Source organism: Phascolarctos cinereus, unplaced genomic scaffold (assembly GCF_003287225.1).
Source record: "Phascolarctos cinereus isolate Bilbo 61053 unplaced genomic scaffold, phaCin_HiC Scaffold_726;HRSCAF=1367, whole genome shotgun sequence".
NCBI classification, from domain to species: Eukaryota; Metazoa; Chordata; class Mammalia; order Diprotodontia; family Phascolarctidae; genus Phascolarctos; species Phascolarctos cinereus.
In genome coordinates this window covers 311,558,196-311,582,270 of record NW_027556098.1, presented here as the reverse complement: position 1 = coordinate 311,582,270, position 24,075 = coordinate 311,558,196, and the positions used below count along the sequence as shown (strand labels likewise).

At 44.0% G+C, this 24,075-nt stretch overlaps 1 protein-coding gene across 1 annotated transcript in view; it reads left to right on the top strand.

The window, feature by feature from the left end:
* DSCAML1 (DS cell adhesion molecule like 1) overlaps positions 1-24,075 on the top strand; it is a 519,489-nt gene that overhangs the window by 477,183 nt on the left and 18,231 nt on the right. The window contains 5 exon segments of the mRNA XM_020989670.2: positions 1,763-2,003; positions 8,815-8,961; positions 11,239-11,394; positions 15,671-15,810; positions 19,410-19,563. Coding sequence (XP_020845329.2) covers positions 1,763-2,003; positions 8,815-8,961; positions 11,239-11,394; positions 15,671-15,810; positions 19,410-19,563 — 838 coding nt within the window.

Sequence of the window (24,075 nt, the reverse complement as noted above, 5' to 3'; positions counted from 1 at the left end):
AAATATTGTTAAGATTGATTTAAAACCTCTGTGTGTATGTGTGCGCGTGCACGTGTGTGTGTGTGTGTGTAGAAATGTGTGAGTCAGGATACATACAGGTATGTGTGTGATATGTGTGTATCAGGATGCATGTAGGGATGTGTCAAGATCTGAGGAGAGATGGGAGTGCATGTCAGGTTGGGTGGAGAGACATGTGCTTCTTTCAAGCCATGTGCAGATACTGTATGTATGCCAGTGTGTTTAGAAATGTGAATGTTAGGATACATGGAAATGAGTCTACATAAAGTTTATATATATACATACATATATACACACATACACATATATTTATATGTCTGTGCCTCAGTTTGATGTTAAGTTCCAAGTGCAGAAATGGACCTACTTGCTGATTAATAAGAAGAGCCTGCCTAAGTGCAGAGAAATGCTTGATTCAGGTCAGAACAAATATTCCACTTTTTGTTAAACCATCTTCTTCAGACAGGAAGAGGCATCTCTCTTCATTCTTTACAAAGATGGGAGACTATAGGTATGGAACATTGTGTATCCTGCCAGACTCAGTTGACATAAGTATTTTTTTCTGAACTGCTTTTTTCTCTTTCTCTTTTTATTCATTGTTACGAGAGATGGCTCTCTGGAGAGGGGAGGGAAGAGGAATATATTTGGAAATGAAGGTGATATAAAAACAAAAGATAACAATAAACATTTTTTAAAGATCTCTAAAAAGGCCTTCCTAAATTAAGTTAATTTTAAAAGTCATTTTATTAAGTTAATAGTCTTTTAAAAGAAACAATGAAATCAATTTAAAATAATACTTTCAATAAAGTAAAAAAAAGTCAGATTGCTTTTTTATTAACCTAATTGTGTTTAAACACAATAAAAGTTGTGTGGTTTTTTTTAATTATCTACATTGTTTTCAAGCCCAGCATTCACATTCCTAGATGGGCACACTTAGTTCCAGTGGGCCAATTTCCCTATGCACAGAGCCATAACTAGCTATTTTCCCCCTGGGAAAGTAGCCTAGAAACCCACCTTCAAAATATGCAGGGGAAGCCAGTGTGCCAGGGAAGACAAGAGGAGGCAGCCATGGCCTGGGGAAGAGTTTGTTGGGGCTTCAACCACTATAAGTCACCTGGTAGCTTCCCATTTTCTTTCTAACTCTTTCTTGCTAACTAGGTACTCAGTTTCTATTCAGCCAAAAGCCTACATGTGCTGTCCAAGTGCCTCCTAAATTTTAGCACTCTGAGCCAATATCCCAGTCATCCTAGGCTAATTGTGACTGTGTATGGAAGCCTTAATGCTGGAGTGTGTGTGTGAGGATGTGTGAGGATGTGTGTGTGTGTGTGTGTGTGTGAGGTGTGTGTGTGAGGTGTGTGTGTGTGTGAGGTGTGTGTGTGTGTCCAGGGCTGTCTTAATGATTATCTACCCTTGACAGCCTATCAAGGCCCAAAGGAGGTCCCCACAATTCCATTTTCTTCCCCACATTCTGGTTATATTTCCTGTCTTCATACTCAAATATGCCTACCAACCCACCTCACTTCCCCAAACCTTCACCCTTCTTCACCTGAGCAGCAGCAGTGTGTCTGAGAACACCCAGACCAGAGCAATCCAAAGTACTCTTCGTGTTCAATTTCAAACATGCCACATTTGTTACTCCTGTTGCCTAGTTTCTCCCAAGCTGACAACTTGGTGAAGACGGGACTTTCCCCAGGGGCGTGAATCTGTCCTCCTCTGTAACTACCACCCCTCTTCCTACCTCTCTCAGGCTCCAAAGAAGGAGCTGCAGAACGGCGTGATCCGTGGCTACCAGATCGGTTACCGGGAGAACAGCCCCGGCAGCAACGGGCAATACAGCATTGTGGAGATGAAGGCCACCGGAGACAGTGAGGTCTACACCCTGGACAACCTGAAGAAGTTTGCTCAGTATGGGGTAGTGGTCCAGGCCTTCAACCGGGCAGGGACAGGTCCCTCATCCAGCGAGATCAATGCCACTACACTAGAGGATGGTGAGAAGGGTCTGGGGGGGAGGGGAGAGGGACCAAGACTGCCATGGGGTAAATGGAGCTCAGAAAGGGACGGGAGTGATTCCAGAGTTGACCACCAATTCATGAAATGCCAGAAACAGGAGACAGCTGAAAGGGAGGTGGCTTGGCCTATTAGATTTAGAGTTAGAAATACTAGGGTCAAAAGCTAACTCAGATAGTTACTAGCTTTATGAACTTGATCAAGTCACCTGACTGCTGTCTGCCTCAGTTTCCTCATCTGTAAAATGAGAATAATGATAGCACCTACCTCAAAGGGTTGTTATGAGAATTTAATGAGATAATATGTATAAAGTGCTTTGCAAAGTACCATATAAAATGTTAGCTATTATTATTTTAATATTAATATTATTGACAAATACTCTTCTGTTCCCCAAATAGAAAACAGTAGATAGTACTTCATACTTAAATGTGAAGAAAGAGAGCCTTTGGTAACCCTCAGGAGATAGTCAAGGATTAGTCCCAGCCCCCTAAAAAGAAAAGAATAATTTAAGACCAGTTCTATCTCCCCAGAACCATGAAAGAATTTCCAGGGCAGCTAGGAGGACCAGAGGACAAAGCACTGGATCTGGAACTCAGGAAGATCTGAATTCAAATCCCGCCTCAGACACTTGTGACCCTACTGTGTGACCTAGGCAAGTCACTTAACCTCTGCTTGCCTCAGTTTCCTCATCTGCAAAACAAGGTTGATAATAGCACCTACCTCCCAGAGTCACTCTGAGGCTCAAACAAGATCATATTTGTAAAGCGTTTTGTAAACCGTAAGATATTATATAAATGCTAGCTATACTCACTATTTTCCAAAGCTGGGGTTTTTAACTACAAGATTTGTTACAGATCAGCCCCCGAGTCAGGTCTTTACCATATAAAAACCAGAATCAGTGACTCATAATCACAGAATGGCAGAGATGGAAGGACCTTGTAAATCTTCTAGTTTAGCTCTCTCATTTTACAGATGAGGAAACAGAGACCCATCGGGATTAATTGACTGGCCTGAGGTCACATGGTAAGGGGCAAAGTTGGAGTTCAAACCAAGGATGTCTAATCCCAGTACACTTTTCACTAAACCAGGCTTCTGTCCTGGTAAGGCTGGCTTAACTGTTCCCAGAGAAGAAGCACACTATTTGGCATGATTTGGGGGTTACCAGGAAGTTCACATAAACTCCAGGATTTTCCCAGTGTTTATCTCTGTGCCTGGAATTCTACCATTGGAGATTTGTGTTCAGTATTGCCATCACCCCATCTGGTCCTTCGTTACAGAAAGCATATGCTCCCTATCAGGAGCCAAGATTTGGAGTTGAAAGGGACCTTAGCAATGATGATGTAACCTAAGCCTCTCATTTTCAGAGGGCAAGAAACTAACCTAAAGTCACACAGGGGATAAGAGTCAGAATTTGCATTCAGACACAGAGTCCGAAGCCTTGGACTATAGTATTGTTTCCAAACTGACCTGCCAGGAGGGGTAAATTTAGCAGAGACTAGAGGCAAAGGTTAGAGAAACCTGGGAATAGTGAGTGGGTACTTGGGAAAGGAGGAAACAGGGAAAGAAGTGAAAATGGCATAGAAACAAGAGGATGACATCCCCAAAGGGAAACTTCCACAACTTCACAGCTTTCTAATGAAGAAGACCCTGTCCTCCTCTCCCATCCTCAGCCTTTCCTCTGCTTCTGTCCCCTAAAATGAGGTACCCCTCATTTCCTATTTCATACATATAAGTGGAGATAAACTCTTCATTCCCCAAGAGTTCCTATGGCCAACCCAGGGCCCTCTGGAGCTCTTTCACCCCTTGCCTCAATCATTTCCACTCACCCCAATATCCCAATCCATTTTCTGATTGTCATTCTTTCACCTCCATCAGTGACTCTCATTCCCCATACTGTGACTCTACCCCTACTTCCATCAAGTAGATAGTAAACCTCCAGGCCCTTTGAGCAGTTCTTTTTCATCTGAGACAGACCTAGGGAGGTAGGCTGCAATGTGTCAAGCAGAAGGTCAAGTCCTCTCCCTTTCCTCTGCATCCTTGTTCCCCTCATTGTACTCTAGGGCTCGTTGTACTCTAGAGAAAGCACTAGTCTTTGAATCACACCTTTAACTCTCAAGTTCTATGATCCTATTTGTCCTGGCTCATACCTACTAGCTGCATTACCCTGGGTAAGTCACTGATGCTTAGAGTTAGAAGGAACTTCAGAGGTCCCTAGTCTAACCTATACCTGAACAGAAATCCCCTCTACAATATCCATGGCAATTAATCATTCAAGCTCCACTTAGAGACCTTGAGGGATGGGGAACTTGCCTTAGCTCTAATTGTTAAGATTTGCCTTGGTCAAACTAAAACCTGCCTCTCCAATTTCCACCCAAAGCCAACTAAAATAAGTCTAATCCCTCTTCCACAAGACAGACAGACCATCAACTATTTGAAGACAGTTATCACCTACCCCTAAATCTTCTCTTCCTCAACTTAGATATTCCTAGTTCCTCCAAATTATTCTTCTATGTCCTGATCTCAAATTGTCTCACTATCTTGAGCAACCTCCTCTGGATATGCCCTTCCTAAAATAAACCCAACAGAGTCCAGATATGCTCTGACCTAAGCAGAGTAAATCAGAGTCATCTACCTTCCTTGATCCTGGATTTCCACATCTATAAAGTGGGATAATAGTTACCAATGACAATTTTCTACATCAGGAGGTTGCTGTAAAGAAAGCACTTTGTAAACTTACATGAATTTGAATTCTTATTCAAAGAGCCTGTGTTAAACTTCTGTTTGCACATGGTGACAGGCTAAATACCATATAGTTAGTTATGTGGACCTAAGACAGGGAGCAGAAAAATTCCCTTCTCTAAATTAAGGGAAAAAAGAGGAAAAGAAAATAGAAAATGTTATTTTTAAAGAAAATATTATTTAAAAAAGTAAAAATTCCTTTCTCTTGATGGCCACTCTCACAGGAAAAAAGTGATCAGTACATATATGTGAAAAGCCAAAAATTATAGATATTCAATGTAGAAAGGAAAATCTAGGGAGGGAAGGAAGAATGAAGAAGGAGAAAAAAAGAAGGAAAAGAGGCAAGGGGTGCAAAAAAGAAATAGGGGGAAAGTAATGTACACCTTGGGGAGACAAAGAAAGAGAATGCAAGCAAGAATGAGGAAAAGCACGGGGATGAGAAAGCCAAAAGAAAGAGAAACAGACAGGGAGAGAGACACACATGGAAAGCCACATGAGGAGGAAAAAGAGAGCAAAGAGGGAGAGTGAAGGAAAGAAACACACTCAGTAATTTATGAGGTGAATGTTAGCCAAAGGTTAAGCTATTTACTTGAGCTGTGGGATTCAGGGTGATATCATTCATCATCTCTTGCCTCTTTAAATTTTAAATTTAGGATTACAGTTCAGAAGTCTTCAACAGCTCTACTATCTAACTCTTCATCTGTTCCACTTTGTATGGAATAACCAGAGCATTCCACTGGAAGAGAAATGATTCTCTGTAGTGTATTAGTGAGAGGAAGGACAGATAAAACCAAGACAAGGGGTGGGCTAAATTACTGATCTGGAAGTTTCCATGACATCCTTCCTACCTTAAGAGTTTAGGACGTAAGAGAGGTGCCAGAATAAAATGACAGGGCTGTGACCAAGTGAAAGCAATACGTCAACTTTTAAACTTCATAGTAAAATATGACTGTTGAGTATATGTGAGGACCACAGTTGTTTGGAGATATGGGGTATGTACATGGTCATGGCGGAGGGTAGCCAGGAGAGTTACAAAGATTGATTGGACCACGTTAAGTTTTACTCTCATCAGATCAGTTCAGAATTCAGTCAATCAAAAGATAAACATTTAGGGGACAGCTTGGTGGCACAGTAGATAGAGCACCGGCCCTGAAGGCAGGAGGACTGGACAAATCTAGCCTCCAACACTTACTAGCTGTATGACCCTGGGAAAGTCACTTGACCCCGATTGCCTCCAAAAAAAAAAAGGAAACATTTATTAAGTACTTACTATATGCCACACACTGTGCCAAGCCCTGGCTTCAGACACTCCAATTCACGATGGAGGCAGTAGGATTTCAGAAACATTTTGAAATGTGAAAAAGATCACTTGGTAAGTGGGGCTTTAAAACGAGTTGTGCTTTGGGAGTTGTTCATCCTTAGACTGAAGTTGGGAGAAAGAAGGCCAGATGAAGGAGGTTTGGGGCAGACTTGGTCCCCAAGGGGAGAGGAGGGTGCAAACTGAGATGAAGTCAGTCTACCAAGTTTATCCCAGCATCACTAGTCTAACTCAGGACCATGATAGGAAAGAGCTGGACAGGACCTGTCCTGCCTGTAACCTTCAGCAGCTATTGGCCTCCCATTGGGCTATCTCCTCTTCTCCCCCCTGAGGCCATTGACATTTCCATCAGGAAGAGATCAGCAATGGCCATGGAGTCATTCCCCGACAAAGAAGGGAGGAAAAAAGTTTCCAGCCACATTTGCTCAGCAGTTTTTCATACTTAATTAAAACCCTCGTTATCCTGTCAAATCCTGATCGTTTCCTGGCAATATTAGCACTCCTCCTGGGGTATTCAAGGGCCCCAGCTTTAACAATGGTGTCTTTTCCATAATTATATTACCTTCATTTTGTTTGAACGGGCTATCTGTATTAGTTTATTACACTCGGTCCCTAATTACATGGCGCTTATATTTTTACACCTAAGTAATATGAAACAATAATCATTCTCAAAGAGGATCGTTAGGATGATGTATTATCATTTAAATGCTCATAAAAATTAGAGTTGCCTCTTGTGGGGCAACAGGATCTAATTACCTTCCATCCAGCTCATACTTCCTTTCTCCCACTCAGAGCAAGGCAGATTAGGTCTCTCCCTTGTCCCTTGCCCTCCATTAGGCAGCAGGAAGTCCCATTGGTGTTCCACCCAAGTAACACTAGGGGAATCAAGATCTGTCATTTGCAAAATGAGAGGATCTGGATGTAAACACTATTGCAACATTAGGACCAGACTGTATCAGAAAGATCTGGACTAAAACTAAGAAAGGCTTCCAGTGAGAGAGGGTAAAAGGCAGTGGAATGAGTGACCATGGTAAGTTAAGTAATCTCCCTCCCTGGAGGGCTTCTCAAAAAGGTTTCATGTTATCTGGAGCAGTTTGGGTGTACTGAAGTGTGGCGTCACAGAGATGAACCCTTTGATCCCAGAAACTCCCATCCCACCACAGGCACCATTCTCCCCTTTGGGAGCAAATGGGACAGTCCAAGGTGACTCCACTTACCTTTGCCTCCTAGGGAATACAGAAGTCCCAGCTCTTCTATCCCACCCCCACCCCACTTTATCAGCTTACGTTAGGATTCAGAAGTTCCCAGCCCCCAGGGTTGCTCTTTCAGTTCCTGGCCAGAGGTGGCAGTCAATTGACTCCATTCTATTAGGATCTGTGGCTTGGCATGGTGAGAGCACATCCACCATGTGCCCAAAGCCATGATTCTGGACTTTACCCAACATTTTACCTTTATTTCTTATATCACTTGTTCATCCCTGGAGAGCTGATTAACAAACTAAGTATTATAGTGGAGTGGACCATAACAGAAGAATATGTCAAAGGAAACTTCAGGATGCGTAACTACATTCTGAGCAGCAGCTAGGTTTCCCCACAGCTTTGCTCAATGCTATCAATCCTGGAATAGGGTCCAATGGAGATGACGCTCTAAGTCTGGGAGTAATCCTATCAGTTATCCTGTCCATCCTCCTGATTTTTATTAGTATGCACCTATCCGAGCTAAATGGGTTTGGATGCTGAAAAGTATTTGTTCTTAAAAATTTCAAGGAAAAGAAGCTCACTGAACCTTCACATTGCTCCTCCCAGAATCTCCTAAGTCACAATGATGGAATCACAAATGGCTCTAATAGTCAGGAAGTTTTTCCTTGTATCAGGCCAAAATTCTATCCATTGGCCCTATTTCTGTACTTCTGGGAAAATAGAAAAGTCTAATCTCTCTTCCAAGAGACAGCCCTTCAAATGTCTAAAGGAAGTAATTGTGCCATCCCTAACTCTTCTCTTCCCTAGACTAAATGTCCCCAGTCCCTTCAGCAAAACCCCATGTAGCTTCACATCGAGGCTGCTCACCGTCCCAGCTGCCCTTCTTAACATCCTCCAGCTTCTCAGCATCCTTCCTGAAGTATAGTACCCAGAACTGAACGCAAAGCTCCAGTTGTGGTCTGCCCATGGTGAACTACAAGAAGCCCTTCATCCTAGACATTACATTTCTCATAATGCGGTAGCTTTCTTAGCTGCCCTAGGACCGTATTGAATCACATTGAGCTTGCAGTCTACTAAAACCCCCAAGTCTTTTGTGAGATGAAATGTTATATCACCATGCTTTCTCCTAGCTCATAATTGTGGAGTTAATTTTTTTAAACTCACATATAAGATGTTACATTTGTCCCTATTAACTTTCATCCTATTGGATGAATCCAATAATAGTCTAACATGAAGACTGACAAACTATGGCTCAAGGGCCAAATCAGGCCTGCTGTCTGTTTTTTGTTTCATAGTTTGTCAACCCCCCTGGTCTAACCTGTTGAGATATTCTTGGTTCATTAACCTGTAAGCCAATGTGTTAGCTATTCGTCCTCCTCAGTTTTGTGACATCTGCACATCAGATAAGCATGACCTTCCCTAAGGTCTAACCTAAAGATGTACTGATCCAGCTTCATGGAGATGACTGGCTTAATTGTTTTATTCGATATCTCCACCATCCCTCAGTCTAATTTCCTTCCTGTTCCCCCTGCCCAGTGCCCAGCCAGCCTCCTGAGAATGTCCGAGCCTTGTCCATCACTTCTGACGTAGCTGTCATTTCCTGGTCAGAGCCACCACGAAGCACCCTCAATGGCGTCCTGAAGGGCTATCGGGTCATCTTTTGGTCTCTCTACATGGATGGGGGTGAGTACATGGGGATATCAGTTTTTAGAGGGTGAGCAAAAGAGGGTGGGTATTGTCTTCTATGGTCAGCCTTACATTTCTAATCCAGCTGGGAAGGAGAGGATCATACATGATAACAACCCCTGCTCTGCTCCATTCAATGTTCTAGGTGGGACTAGATTATTATAAGGGCTGGAAGGTGGTCCACTCAAGGACTCCTTATACTAATCTCAAGGCCAGGCCAGATGGAAATGAGTATTAGTTTTAAATACAGTAATAGTAAGAAATAATGGCCAAGAAAATCCAAAGTGTCATATAATTCTTCCAAAATTTTCTATTTGCTTTTGAATAAACACTTTGTCTCCCACCTCCATACCTTTGCACTGACTGTCCCTCATGCCTGGAAAGCTCTCCCTCTTAACCTCTGACAAGTAGAATCCCTGACTTCCTTTAAGAATCAACCCAAGCACCATCTCCTGTAGGAGGCCTTTCCCAGATGTTAGTATCTAGGGCTACTTTCCATCGACTCTCTATTTATCTTACATATACCAACTTATGGATATGTTGGCTCCTCCACTGGAATACTAACTCCACCCACCTCATGACAGAGAGATGATGGACTCCAGATGTAGAATGAGACATACGTTCTGGGGCATGGCCAATTCAGTGAATTTGTTTTGCTTGACCACGCAGATTTGTTATGAGGGTTTTATTTTTCTGTCTTTTTTATTGTTCATTGAGACAGAGGTGGAAGAGAGAAAATAAATGCTTGTTATTCAAAAAAATAATAAAATTAATGTAAACAAAAGAATGTTAGGATTGTTTTTGCTTTTACTTTATATCACGAGTCTTAACACAGTGCCTGGCACATAGTAAATATAAGTGCTTGTGGATTGCTTGATTGATTAATTAAATCAATGAATGAATTTTTTTTCAACAAGCATTATTAAGTGCAAAAGGCACTTTTGCTTGACATTGGAGATAAAAAGACAAAACATTAATCCCTGCCCTCAAAAAGCTTACATTGGAAGGTACAGTATCTAGACAGATAAGTAAATACAAGACCATAGGAAGACCAAAGAGCAGTAATAACTAATGGGATAGAGAAAGGTCTCTTGTAGGATATGACACATGGATTGCCTCCTTGAAAGAGGCAAAAGATTCTTCAGCTGAGTTGAAGAGGAAGAATATTCTGGAAACAGGAAGCAGCCTGCATAAAGACACAGAAGTGAAAGATGGAATTCCAGTTTTGAGAAACAGTAAATCCACCAGATCAACTAGAATGTAGTATGTTTGAGAGGTAGAATATCATGAAATAAGTCTTGGCAAGGAGGCCAGAATCACACTGTGAAGGAGTTAAACGCCAAATTGAGGAATTTGTATTTTATTCTAAAGGTGCTAGGGATCCATTGAAGCTTCTTGGGCAGGGGAGTGATATGGTCAGTCCTGTGCTTTATTGGCAGCTATATGGAGAAAGGATTGGAGAGGAGAGACTGGAAGCAGAAAGACCAATTATGAAACCATTGCAATAATCCAGGAGAGAAGAGATGAAGGCCTTTCCAGATTTAGCTTCTGAATTATCTTGTCCTGATACTCAAATATGTTTTCATTCCCTAATGTTCACTGGTTCACAATGCATAGACATGGTCCAGAAGCATATGAGGTTGCTAGGGGAAGACCAGCATGGGATTGGATGTTTGCTATGAATCACCCACAAAATGGATGACCTACATGCAGAAAATTGGGGGCTGACTGTTTTTACACCCAAACTGTACACACAGACAAGTTCTGGGTTTTGGTTTTCCCTGCCTGAGACCTCATTGTCTAAGCAGCTGCCCTAAGTTCTTTCTTCTGTAAAGAAATGGGAGACCTTAAAGTTGTTCCCCAAATAGATGTTCTGTAGCTTTAGGGATGGGGCATATGGGTATGGGAGGAAGCTCTACTGACTTACGGGGTGAGAGTCAGTCAGCGGGAGACTGCAGTCTAGGACACAAGGTGTTGCTTTCCCAGGCCAGCCCTTTTCTTGCCAACTATGAGAGCAGAGGCCCCAAGGATCTCAGGCCCTACACTCTGGCTCCCCAGTCACTGTGTCTCTGCTCCTCTCTCAAAGCGTGGATCATCAATATAAGCACAAAGGCCAAGCTGCAATGAGGGCCGTGCAGAGGACGTGGCAAGCATGGTTTAGCCACAGGCTGGTCCCCTTGAAGTAGGAGGAAGAGAATTGTGGCCCAGGCTCTGAGACTGCTGACAGAACAGCCTCCCACAACCTCCGCTCATCTTGTGTCTCTCTTTCAGCAGAATGGGGGGAAATGCAGAACATCACCACCACACGGGAGCGGGTGGAGCTCCGGGGCATGGAGAAGTTCACCAACTATAGCGTCCAGGTACTGGCCTACACCCAGGCTGGGGATGGCGTCCGCAGCAGCGTGCTCTACATCCAGACCAAGGAGGACAGTAAGTGTCCTTGGCCCAACATGTGCACACACACACATGCACACATATACACATACACACACACACACACTCTCTCCTTAGCTACTGTACCCAAGGCAGCCTGCCTTCAGCCTTAAGCCCTTTGCAGGGGCAGAGCTCGTACAGCCGTGGATTGGCCTGACAGACCCTCTGGAAGCTATCATCAGGACAGGCCACATCTGAGTAATCAGAATGAAGGCAGAGTTATAGTCCTTGAAAGATAAAGTCATGCCTAGGGTATCAGCCATTCAATCAGATTCAATCCTACAAGCATTTATTGAGCATCTGCTGTGTGCTGAGCACTGTACCAGGTGCAGGAGATGCAAAGGGAGGATGGAGGGAAGCAGGGTTAGATAAGTGTAATACAAGGCAGGAAGGAGTGAAATAAAGGAGAGATGGAGAGCAAAATGTGAAAAGAGAAACCTTTTCTTTAACTTAGGAGATCAAGGAAGGCTTCATGAAAGATGCAGTGCACAATCTGAGTCTTGAAAGAAAAGAATTCTCAAACACAGAGGAGGAGTACTTTTTAGCCATGGGGAGGTGACCTACCTAAAACTATGTTCATTCATTCAGCACCTTCTAAGTGAAAGGCACAATTCTACATACTAGGGATAGAAAGGAAGCAAATAAGCATATATTAAATACTTACTATGTGCTGGGCACTGTGCTAAATGCTTTATAAATATAATCTCATTAGAACTCATAACTATAGGAGATAGGTGCTAGTACTCTCCCTATTTTACAGTTGAAGAAACTGAGGCAGACAGAAGTTAAGTGACTTGCCCAGGATCATACACCTAGTAAATGTCTGAGTCTGGATTTGAATTCAGGTCTTTCCTGACTCTAGGCCCAGCACTCTATCCCCTGTGCCACCTTGCTGCCTCTAGACTAAGCTGGGATTAGGATCTAAGCCTGTGATTTCGTAAGTGTAAGGAATTCCCAGGGGAGGAAAAGCCTTGTATCAATACAGGTAGGCATCTTCCATGAAATCAATCATCTTATGGAGTTGGCTAGTGTGCTGGGTCATTGTCACACAGGCAGTATGTAACAGAGACCCTGCTTACTGGACCAAACTGCCTTTCTACAAAAATGAATGAGAAATATAAGCTCCACCTTCAAGGAGCTTACAATCTAACCCTAAGATTTATGCAAGGGCACACATAACTTTAATGCAAACTAGAATCTGACAAACACATGAGTGGAACAAAGTTCCTTGAGAGATGCCAGAAAGAATTATTGTGAGCTGGAGGGAACAGGGGAAACCTCATGAGAGAGGGGGCACCTGGCTGTAGCTGTGAAGGCTAGGAAGGACATTGTGTTTTTCCCCTACCACCCAATAACATGCCAAATAAGAGAACAGAGATTCAGAGAGGCTAGAAGGTGCAGACTACACCTGAACTGAGACTCATATATATTCAGCCAGTTCCATATCAGCCCCTATCACCATCACTCAGGCAGGGGGGGAGGGGTCTGCCCCTGCTCTCCTCCATAGGCCTGCCTCTTCAGAACTGCCCCTGGTGCTCACTGTCACCTGGTTGTACCTGGATCCAAATGTGGGGGGGGGGGGAAAGCACCATCCCTGAGACCTGCAAGACTGACCTTCAGATTAAAGTTGTCGCCCTTTCTTTCTCCACATACTTCTGCTGCCATCTCCCCCATTCTCTAGGGGGTGCAATATTAACAAGCCCCACTCCTGCTTCCATTATAACCCTACTTGTTTGGGTTTTATGGGGTTGGCACCCAAGCAAAAGTACCCAAGCTACTGGGCAGCAGATGCTGAAAGGTCCATCAAGGTATTGTTGGGATAAGCTGGTCAAGCACATTAGGGGATTAAGGTCACAGATGTTCCAAGCCAATTCCAAGCTCTCCCACCCACCCTACCCGCACCTTGGGGGAGCAGAAGCTAAAGGCAGCTCCTTTCCTTGATGCCGTAGGGCTGGCAGAAATTGGGGTGCCTGAGAACAGAATGAAGGGGAGGCTTCCTTCCCCAGGCATGACACTGTTCCTGAGCTAGAGCCTGTCAAGTCACAGCCTCAACCATAGTGCCCACATAGGGGGGTAACCTTGCGTTTACGTCGTTCTCACTTGACAAGGAGGCTCCCCCTTCCCCAGGAGAAGCTTAAAGAACTAAGACCCCTGCCTTAAGTCCACTCACTCTGACCATTTACAAGGCGACCCACATGTGAGTTAGATAGGAGGTGGCTGTGAGGAAGGCTGGAGAGGGAGGAGAGGAGCGAAAAAGGGGAAGAAAGATCAAAAAGAATGCATTAACTCATTGCGACCATTGAATTAGAATCTCCTGATTCATAAGAGCAAAGATCTTTGACCCTATGACAGTGAGACTTTAGAGAGACCATACATCACAATGTACAGATGGAATGTTGGCTTTGGAGTCAGAGAGCCATGGTTCTAATCCTGCCCCAATCACTCAACCAGCTGTGTGATGCTGGGTAAGTCACTTGACCTCTCTGAGACTCAGTTTCCCTGATCTGTAAAATGGAGATGGTAATGGCATCTATCTCCCAGGATTGTTACAAGGATCAAAGGAGATAACGTTAAGTAAATCAGGTTACCAGTTTTAAAGTGCTAAGTAAATGGTAGCTATTACTCTTATCTCTTCCAACATCCTGGAGGCCCAAATTGGTAAAGTGACTTGCCCAAGGTCACACAAGAAGCAAGTGGCAGAGGCAGGATTCAAACTCAGGTCCTCTGACTCCAAATCATGCCTTTTCTGATACACCATTTTCCTAGAAGAGTAAATCCTGCTACCCCAGGTTCCCAAGTGACCAGCAGAGAAGGGAAGCAGAGATTCCAGAGGAACAGCATTCCATGTAAAATAGCAGTGACGGGGACAGCTAGGTGGCACAGGGGATAGAGGCCCTGGAGTCAGGAGGACCTGAGGTTAAATCTGGCATCAGACCAAACACTTGACACTTACTAGCTGTGTGACCCTGGGCAAGTCACTTAACCCCAGTTGCCTTAAAAATAAATAAATAATAAATAAATAAATAAATAAATAAATAAATAAATAAATAAATAAGTAAGTAAGTAAATAAGTAAATAAGTAAATAGATAGATACATAAATAAATAAGTAAATAAGTAAATGAATAAATAAATGAATGAATAAATAAATAAATAAATAGATAGATAGATAGATAGATAGATAAATGAATGAATAAATAAATAAATGAATAAAATAAATAAATAAATAAATAAGTAAGTGAGTAAATAAATGAATGAATAAATAAATAAATAAATAAATAAATAAATAAATGAATGAATAAATAAGTAAGTAAGTAAATAAATGAATGAATGAATGAATGAATAAGTGAATAAGGTGGCAGTGACTGCCACCAAACACTTCCTTCTGAGAGCTGAGTGAGGAGAAAGGGAAGGCAGACAGGTAGGAAGTACCATGGGCACTCACCATAGGCAGGCAGGCAACAAAGCTTCCCTGTACTTACAGACTGAAAAGTCCTGGGCACTCACAGAGCTTCCACTTCAATAAGGGAGAACAAGTAACTCAAGTGTAATCCACCACAGCATAGAATTCCAGGGCATAGAGAGCCTGGGGGGCTCAGAAATTGTGTTGGTGAGTTGAAGAGTGGACTGGATTACTCTCAGGAGGCTCTTCTGCAGGGAGTGACCCTGAACTGTGGTTTGACAGGGAGATCTCAGTATGAAAGGAGGTAGGAGGAGGAAAGAAACCATTGCTGGCCTATGGGCAAAGGCTCGATAGTGAGAAGAGGCAGCTACATGGTGCAGTGGATGGTGTGACATGCTTGGAGTCAAGGCAGACCTGAGTTCAAATCCTGATTCAGATACTTACTAGCTGTATGACCCTGGCAAGTCACTTAATCTCTCTCTGCCTCAGTTTCCTCATCCTCAAAATGGGTATAAAAATGGCACCTCTCTCCCAGGATTGTTGAGATGGTCCAATGAGATAACATATGTAAAGTTCTCAATGAGCCTTGAAGTCTTATATAAATGATAGCTGCTATTATTATTAAAGGGAGAGAACTACAAAAAAGCCAGGTGGATCAGAATGGCAGATGAAACCGGAGACAAGGAGGGCAGACAGAACAGAGCCTCACTGTACCCCACAGTCTCCTCCTGACCTCACTCTACCCCCCCCAGCCTGGTCCCTGCCACACTTTGCAAACTTGGAAATGTTAGGTAAATGGCAGTTGTTACCCTTGTTTCCCGGGGTGGCACCTCACCCTTCCCTAGGCTAACCTGGCCTTCTTACCCACTCAGTTCCTGGACCCCCTGCCGGAATCAAAGCTGTCCCTTCATCAGCCAGCAGCGTGGTTGTATCCTGGCTGCCTCCTGCCAAGCCTAACGGGGTGATCCGAAAGTACACCATCTTCTGCTCCAGTCCTGGGTCTGGACAGCCAGTAAGTGAGCCTTCAGTAATGGCCCAGCTGGGCTTCGCCCTCTAAGTACAGTCAGAGGCCTGGGGCTTCTAGCAGGATGAGCTGACCCCTTGACCTGCAAGAGAAAGGAAGGGGAGAAGAGCAGGCTTGCTGGGGGAAGGGAAGGAGCAGCAGGAGGAGGAGACCGAGCGTGTCCTGCAGCCAGCTAGGTGGCCACCAACTAACAGGTGTGCCTCTGGGAACCTCCCAAGATTTTATCCTCGATCACTTTGATGATCCACCTGACTAACTTAAATTCCATGTGCCAGAGGGTCACAGCCAGAAGGGGAGGATGCAGGTTCTCAAGAGCCCATATGCAGGCCTCCAGGGTTATACAGGCCCAGAGAATTTTTAGCAAGACCAGAGGTCTGACAGATCAGCACTGGCTCAGATACAGTGACAGCTGCATTACCACATCTTCTGGGACAAAGCAAAGCAACTTAGCCTGGACTTCGTGGAGAGGGAAAGGGATCCGGGACAGGGCAAGGGAGGGAATAATGGGGGAAGTTCCAGTCTTTTCAATGCTGGGTCAGTAATAGCCACAACTGAGGAAGTTTGACATGATGGTCAAACTAAGGTATAAAGCTAAGAAGGGAGTCAAGGCCTGGGCCTGCTTAAAGAGAGACCCTCCCCTAGGTTCTGATACCTAATCACAGAGGGGCAGGGAATGGAGGAAGCTGGGGAAAGAGGCGATTGTGGAAAGACACAGGCATGATTCCTTCCATGTGGGGCCAAGAGGGCTGGGGACCCAGAACACCCTGTCTTCTTCTGTTGTTCCCTCTAGTAGTGATGGCAAATGCATCCAGGTCCCAGACCACCTCCCTGTGCCTTTTGTATTATTTTTGCCTTTTCTGAATTACCAAGTAAATAGTTAGAAAACATCCTCTTCATTAACAGAACCATCACCACACACAATGTGGAAAATCCTAGGACTGGAGAGCAGGAATCTTTCCCATTTGGGACTTGAGCTTCTTAGGCCCCAAGATAGCAACTGAGTCAGGAGATACTGACCTCAAACCATTGAGGCAGGTGCCAGTGGCTTCTATGTGTCTTTGTTAAGTCAATGTGAGCATATATTGGAGTCCATGTGTATGTGGGAGTGAGGTAACGTACATATGACTCTGAGTGTGTGAGTGTATTAGATAAGTGTGTGCAGAAGTATATGGTACATGTGCATGAATGTATCTACTTGCCGAGCTGTGTCAAATGGAAACAGAGCCACCCAGGGTAGGGCCAGAGTGGCTCTCAGTGATACAGGAGTTTTAACCAGATGCTTTGAAAGGTAATTTCAAGGATAAGAAAGGAAGCTCCGGTCAAAGCCAGAACAGCCAGGATCTGGGTGAGCTGCTACTGTTACCTTTCCCAAGCCATCTGTATTTTCTCTAACCTGGGCACAGACAGGGTCTAGAATTCAGGGCTGGGGAACCTGTGGCCTTGAGGCTACATGTGGCCTTCTAAGTCCTTGGATGTGGCCTTTTGACTGAGTCCAAGTTGTACAGAACAAATTCTTTTATTAAGGGGATTTGTTCTGTGTAGTTTGGATTCAGTCAAAGGGCTGCACTCGAGGACCTAGAGGGCCACATGTGGCCTCGAGGCCACAGGTTCCCCACCCCAGGACTCCAGGTACTCACAAATAAATGGATATAGATGTTTGTACAATCGCAGGTACATGTGTGCCCACAGATACATCTATTCACACAAATATGCAAACATTCAGAAACACATAGGTACACGTATGTGACAGCAGCACCTCCAGGCCTGCCTCCTGCTTTGCAGGGCCCTTCTGGGCCAGAAGCCACGCTCCCCATTAGAGAGGCAGCAAGGGAACTCCTCCCAGCACTGGGGAGGCCAGCGGGGACTGGTCTTGTCCCGGACTTACCCACCAGGGCCACTAAAGAGGACTTCAGATCAAAAGAACTGTGTTCCTCTTCCCTCCCCCTTTCAAAATCCACTAGGTCCTTTAAGGCTGGAGGCTCTGGCCCATGTATGTGCCTAGGCAGCTGAGCAGGAAATTACCTTTACAATTGGAGCATGGAAAGTATCCCCCCATACCCTCACCTCACTGGTGTCTATCTCTCAGTAAATGCATGTCTGACCATGTCTGCATCTCAGTCTGTGCCCAGGCTCTGTGTGTGTGTGTGTGTGTGTGTGTGTGTGTATGTGTGTGTGTGTGTGTGCACGCGCGCGTGAATGTGCCCAAGCTAGGTCTGCACGTGTGCCCATGTGCGTGCGCCAGAGGCTGTGACTGCAGAGACAACTAATTATTCTCTCCCTCTGGCCCTACTACCCCCATCTGTTCCCTGAGCTGGTCCCCCCCCCAAGCCCTCTGCGCCAATTTCAAAGGGTCCCTGGCGCCATGCTCCTCTCCCTTCCCCGTGGCTGACCAAAAAATAAAATAAAATGAAACCCATCCCGCCTGTGCCAGGGAAGAGGTTGACAGGAGGTCTGCAAACTGGTGCTTATCAAAAGCTCCTTCTCAAATTCATTTCAATATCTGAGCCACTGGTTTCCAAGGCAACATAATCTTTTCATCAAAGCAACTGGTAAAGCCACTGGGATCCGATATTGTTTTGTTGGCAACTTGTCAAAACTGTCATTTGGTTTATATATATATATATATATATGTATGTATACATGTACATATATAACATATGTAGAATGTCTATGGAGATCTATAATGCAGCTAAAAATAATTACGAAAGTGCTACTGAGCTAGGACCTCTCCTTTCCCTTCCTTGTTTCTTCCCCTCCAAAGGTTTGTTGCTGGAAAAATGAAAGGGTAGTAATTAAAAGGTGGGACCAGGGACGTAGTTCTAATGTAGAATGAGGCAGCCACCGCTGTCCTGAGTTCTGAGCTCTTTTTTTCTGAAAGGAGATCTCTTAATTCCCATTCTCCACATTCTCCTCACACACACTTTTTAGACCATGCACCTACACACATTATCCTTATGCCCTGAGACCATGACAGGCCCCTGGTCAGGGGTCACTCAGGTGAATTTGGTGTGCCTGTCATTGCCTCATAGGATCAAAGACTCTGGAGCTGGAAGGGATCATTGACTCTAACTCCTTGATTTTACAGATAAGGGCAGAGAGTGACTTGGCCAAGGTCACACTGACTATGCAAAAAAAGCAGAATCAGAGGAGCTGGGCTTAGTATAAAATGAGGGGGTTGGACTAGATCACTTGAGGTCCCTTCCAATTCTAGAGATCCTATATCCTACCTTAGAGACCCCAGCCCTCCAACTTCAGATCTAGGGCTTTTCTACTATGGCATCATCAAGACATCCCCTAACTCAGTTCACCTAAGCAGGCCAGGCTGAGTGCCCATGGGTTCTGACCCCTACTAATTCCAAACAGGACAGGTTGACCTTAGATGGATGCCTGTCTTGAGGAGTGTATACACACATGCACACACACACACACACACACACACACACACACACACACACACTTTCCAGGCTAGCTGAGTGCCCTCTATGCCCCAGGAAAGATGGGAAAGTCAAAGGTTTGGGGGCCTAGGTGATCAGCCCTGTTAATCTCTTTCCTCTCCTATCCCAACCCACCCCATCCATTCCACCCAGGCCCCCAGTGAATACGAGACAAGTCCAGAGCAGCTGTTCTACCGGATCGCTCATCTGAATCGAGGGCAGCAGTACATGCTGTGGGTAGCGGCTGTCACCTCTGCTGGCCGGGGTAACATCAGTGAGAAGGTCACTATCGAGCCAGCTGGAAAGGGTAAGGATTATCTGGGAGAGGAAAGAGAGGGGTGGAAAATGTTGCTGTAGAAAGTTTCAGAAACCCCAAATCAGGCAGTCTTCCCCTGCGCACGTGCACGTGCACACACACACACACACACACACACACACACACACACACCAGCCTCCCCCCACAGCTCCCAGCCTGAGCAGCCTTCCTCATATACAGAAGGCATTGTCTGTCCTGCTCCACAAGCATCTTGTTCCAGAAACCATCTCTGTGCTGATTGGAGCTCAGCCCTTGCCTGTGTCGATGAAGAGTGAGGCTCTGCTGCCCCCTGACTCTAGGAATCCCTCACAACCACCTGCTCCGACCCCGTGGCCGGCTGCTGCTCTTCCTCAGAACTCCCATCTCCCACAGAACCTGGCAGGGCTGGAGTCTTGAACCCCTCTTTTCAATTCCCAGGCCTCATTCCAACCCAGTCCTCCACATTTTGAATATCTGGCACCATTCTGACCTCACCCAGCCTTGTCTCCCCAGGACTGATCTCCCCACCATAGAGAATGGGAGCATTTTACACTGCTTTTCACCAAATAGTGTAAGCTGTAACATACCAGAATTGGAAGGTACCAGTTACAGTTTATAAAATATCTAGTCCAATACCCTTGTTTTATAGATTAGGAAAGACATAGGCCACAAAGAAAGTGACTTGGCCAAGGTCACATGCTAGGCACCCACCCTCACCCCATCCATATCCCCTTTCCAACTCTTGTTCTCAGAACAGTTACCAGATCAACACTACCTTTCCTGGAAAGGACATGACTACAGTAACTACTTCCTCCAAATTCCCTGTCCAAGATGCCCCTCCCTGGCTACTTTCCTATGTTGATTGTATTCTCCTATTAGAATATTAAGATCCTTGAGGGCAGGAAATGTTCTCATTTACTTGTATTTATATCCCCAGTACTTAACACAGTGATAGGGCACACAGTAAGTACTTAATAAATGCTTTTTGTGGTTTTTTAAATTTTTTTATTAAATCTATTTATCTTTAGTTTACAACATTCACTTTTATAAGATTTTGAGTTCTAAATTTTCTCCCTCCAACCTCCCCAGGATGGCATGCAATCTAATGCAGGCTATACATGTATAATAAATTTTTTTTATTCATTCATTCACTTACAGCTATTGAGTGGTAGTTGAGAATCCAAAGAAATTCCCCATTTTAAGAGTCCTTACCCCCAAGGGCAGCTAGGTGACAAAGTAGATAGAGTACCACCCCTGAAGTCCAAAGAACCAGAGTTCAAATACTAGCTGTGTGACCCTGGGCAAGTCACTTAACCCTCTTGCCTCGGCTTCCTCTTCTGCAAAATGAACTGGAGAAAGAAATGGCAAACCATTCCAGTATCTTTGCCAAGAAAACCCCAAAAGGGGTGACAGAGAGTTGGATGTGACTGAAAAACATCAAACACCACAATCCTTACTCCCACACTCGGTCTGTGACTACAACTCCAATAGCTACACTTTTGACCTATCCTTGTCATGAGACATCTTCCTCAGCCTCCCTGAGCCCTCCTCCCAGTCCTATCTCCATCCTCAAAGCGGAAAGTAGAACACAGTACAAACAAGCTCTGAGTCAGCCAGGTGCCAAGCCCTGTGTAAGCACTGGGGATACAAAGTAAGGCAAAGACAGTTCCTGCCCTCAAGGAGTTTGCATTCTAAAGGGGATCATATCAATAACTAGATACATACAGAGTGGATGGAAGGTAATAGGGCAAAGGAAGGCACTAGCAGCTAGAGGGACTGGAGAAAGTGGAATCTGAGTTGAAGCCAGAGGAAATGAAGAGGCTAAACTGGAGGAAGGGCATTCTAGGCATGGGCCTGGGGCCTAGGACAACCAAGGATAACTTCCCTGGGCCAACTCCAACCCTTTTGTCAAACAATTCAACCATCTTTGATTAAGCATTTAATACATTCAAGCTGCTATGCTGAGTGCTGGACACTGCACCCCCACCCACCCACCCAAATACTCTTATCTGGTCCCTGACAACTTCCCCTCCTCCTCACAACTCTTTTCTAGATAATCTCTCCTTTCTAAGGGAAGGGAATTCAGTTCATTTCAATAAGATTTATTAAGCACCTGTTATGTCCAGTGCATCCAGTCCTGGGGGAAATACAAAGTTTAGATAAGGTGCCTGTCCTCATAAAGTTCATACTCTAAGAGGATATGATAATACATAAATGCTGATATTACAAAATAATATAATTGTAATGACATGAGAAAAGTACAAAAGTGATGGTAAGTGAGATCTGAGGAAGAAAAGATGACCACCAAATGAGCAGGCCACAGAAGACTTCATTGAGGAGGTGGTAGCAGAGCAGAGCAGAGCCTTAAAGGGTCCTTAAATACTGAAAATATTCTCTCAAGTGATACAGATTACAACCCATCCATGCTTCTCATCATGTGCTGACATTTCTCTGTCTCCTTCCATCAATACTCAACAGGAGTTCTACTCAACCTGTGTGAAGCCTTCCTCTAGATCAGAGGTTCTTCACCTCAGATCAAAGGACCTCCTAAGGGGCCCATGAGCTTGGATAGAAAAAAAATCACTAATTTTGCTAAACTTCTAACTGAAATTTAGTATTCTCTTCTATTTTGAATGTAGGCAACAAAACCAGACTGGCAAAGAATCTATGACACATTAAAAGTTAAAAGACCCACGGTCTCCATCTCTTGCTAAAATGTAGACACCAATGGAGCGCATTGTCCAGCCATGTGGTTTAGAAATACTTGAAAAATTACATTCCTCTACCCGCTATCTACCTACTTTTGTTACCATCACTCAAAAGGATAAAGAACTAATGGTCATTTTGTGTCTTTGTTTCATGAGTTGCCATGGCCAAAGAATTAATTACCCAGTTTTCTCACTAGTGGCGAGTATCTCAGTTCTTAGCTAGGCTAGCCTTGGACAACAGGCACCAACTGTCACCACAACCATACTTGAAACCTTTCCCTCATGGTAGCATCTGCCAGGGCTTGAGCTCCAATGGCATACCAGTTGAGAATCCAGGGTCATTTCCATGACGTAATGAGACATCAGAGTAGGACTTTGGAGATTTACAGAAAAAAAGAAACAAAGTGTTTCCTCTCTATCTTCCCTTCTCACCATCCGATCACCTATTAGCCATGGCACCACCCTTCTTTGATTCCTTTTTGCCCCAGTTATAATGTTTTAACAAGCTTTTTGTTGTCCTTAGCTTTCTTAACTAGATTCAGCTCATTCTGAGCACCAGCACTCCTGACACTGTTTTCCTTCCATCTTCTGTACAAACGTTTAAAAAATCTTATGTCTTTGTAAATTCTGAGAGTTTCTCATCCCTTCTGGACTGAATCACTCTATAGAATTTGAAACCAGGGAATCCTACCTGCCCTTTCATTGAACCTTTTGAATTCTACAAAAGCTAGGGAGCTTGTCAAACCATGCCCAGTCTTCCTCAATTTCTCTAGGACAAATAGTAAGATGGATGGTAACTTTTTCCTAGGGGTCTCATCATTTCTATTTCAACAGCTAGTTCCTACTCATTGGTGAGAGACAGGGCCAGAATAACATTTCCTGATATTTCTTCTTCCCTCTTCCTCAAGTTGAAATTATCATTAAAGCAAGGCAAGAAATCACTAGCCTTTCTGCTTTGGAGAGAGAGAGAGACAGAGAGACAGAGAGAGAGAGAAGAGGAGAGAGGAGAGTTTCATTGATAACCTACTTAATAATTGAAGCCTCTCATAATTACTATATACACACTTGTGATCTGTTTCGTGAATTCCTTATCTATTTCCTCCTTCTGTCCAGATGTTTGTTGTATAGTCCAATGACAACATTGATTCTGCATATCTCTCCTTTAGTCTTCACCCAAGTGCTCTCCACTGTGCATTCCTTCTTTTGTGCTTGGCCTTCCTCACATGAGTGTATCTTTTTATACTTACATTGTACTCTACCACATCTTATATCTCTTCTCTTTATTTTGAATGAAGTCTACCCTTTCAGAGTCATGTTCTAAAACAAGTCTAGTCTCACTAAATCTCAGTTATACCTATGAGGTTAAATTTGCCTCCTTACATTAGGATCTCTAGTTCAATTTTCTTGTTACCAATACATTGTGTGTTTTTAATAGACATCTGAGTCTGTATGGTTTTTGCCATCTCCTTTCTTGGACTTTGTCTCCTATGAACAATTAAGCAATACAGTAGGACCTGGAGTTAGGAAGACTAAATTGAAATCCAGCCTCAGATCCTTCCTAGCTGTGTGATCCTGGGAAAATCACTTAACCACTGCCTGCCTCAGTTTCCTCATCTGTGAATATGGGATAACAGCTACCTCCCAAAGTTGTTAGGAATATTAAATGAGATAACATTTGTAAAGCACTTTGCAATACTTAAGGTGCTATATGAATGGTAGCTGCTATCATTATTATTATCATTATTCCTACATTATAACCTTCTTACATTCTTTCTTCCTGAGATCTAGCTTGGTAGATAGTTTCATATATACTATG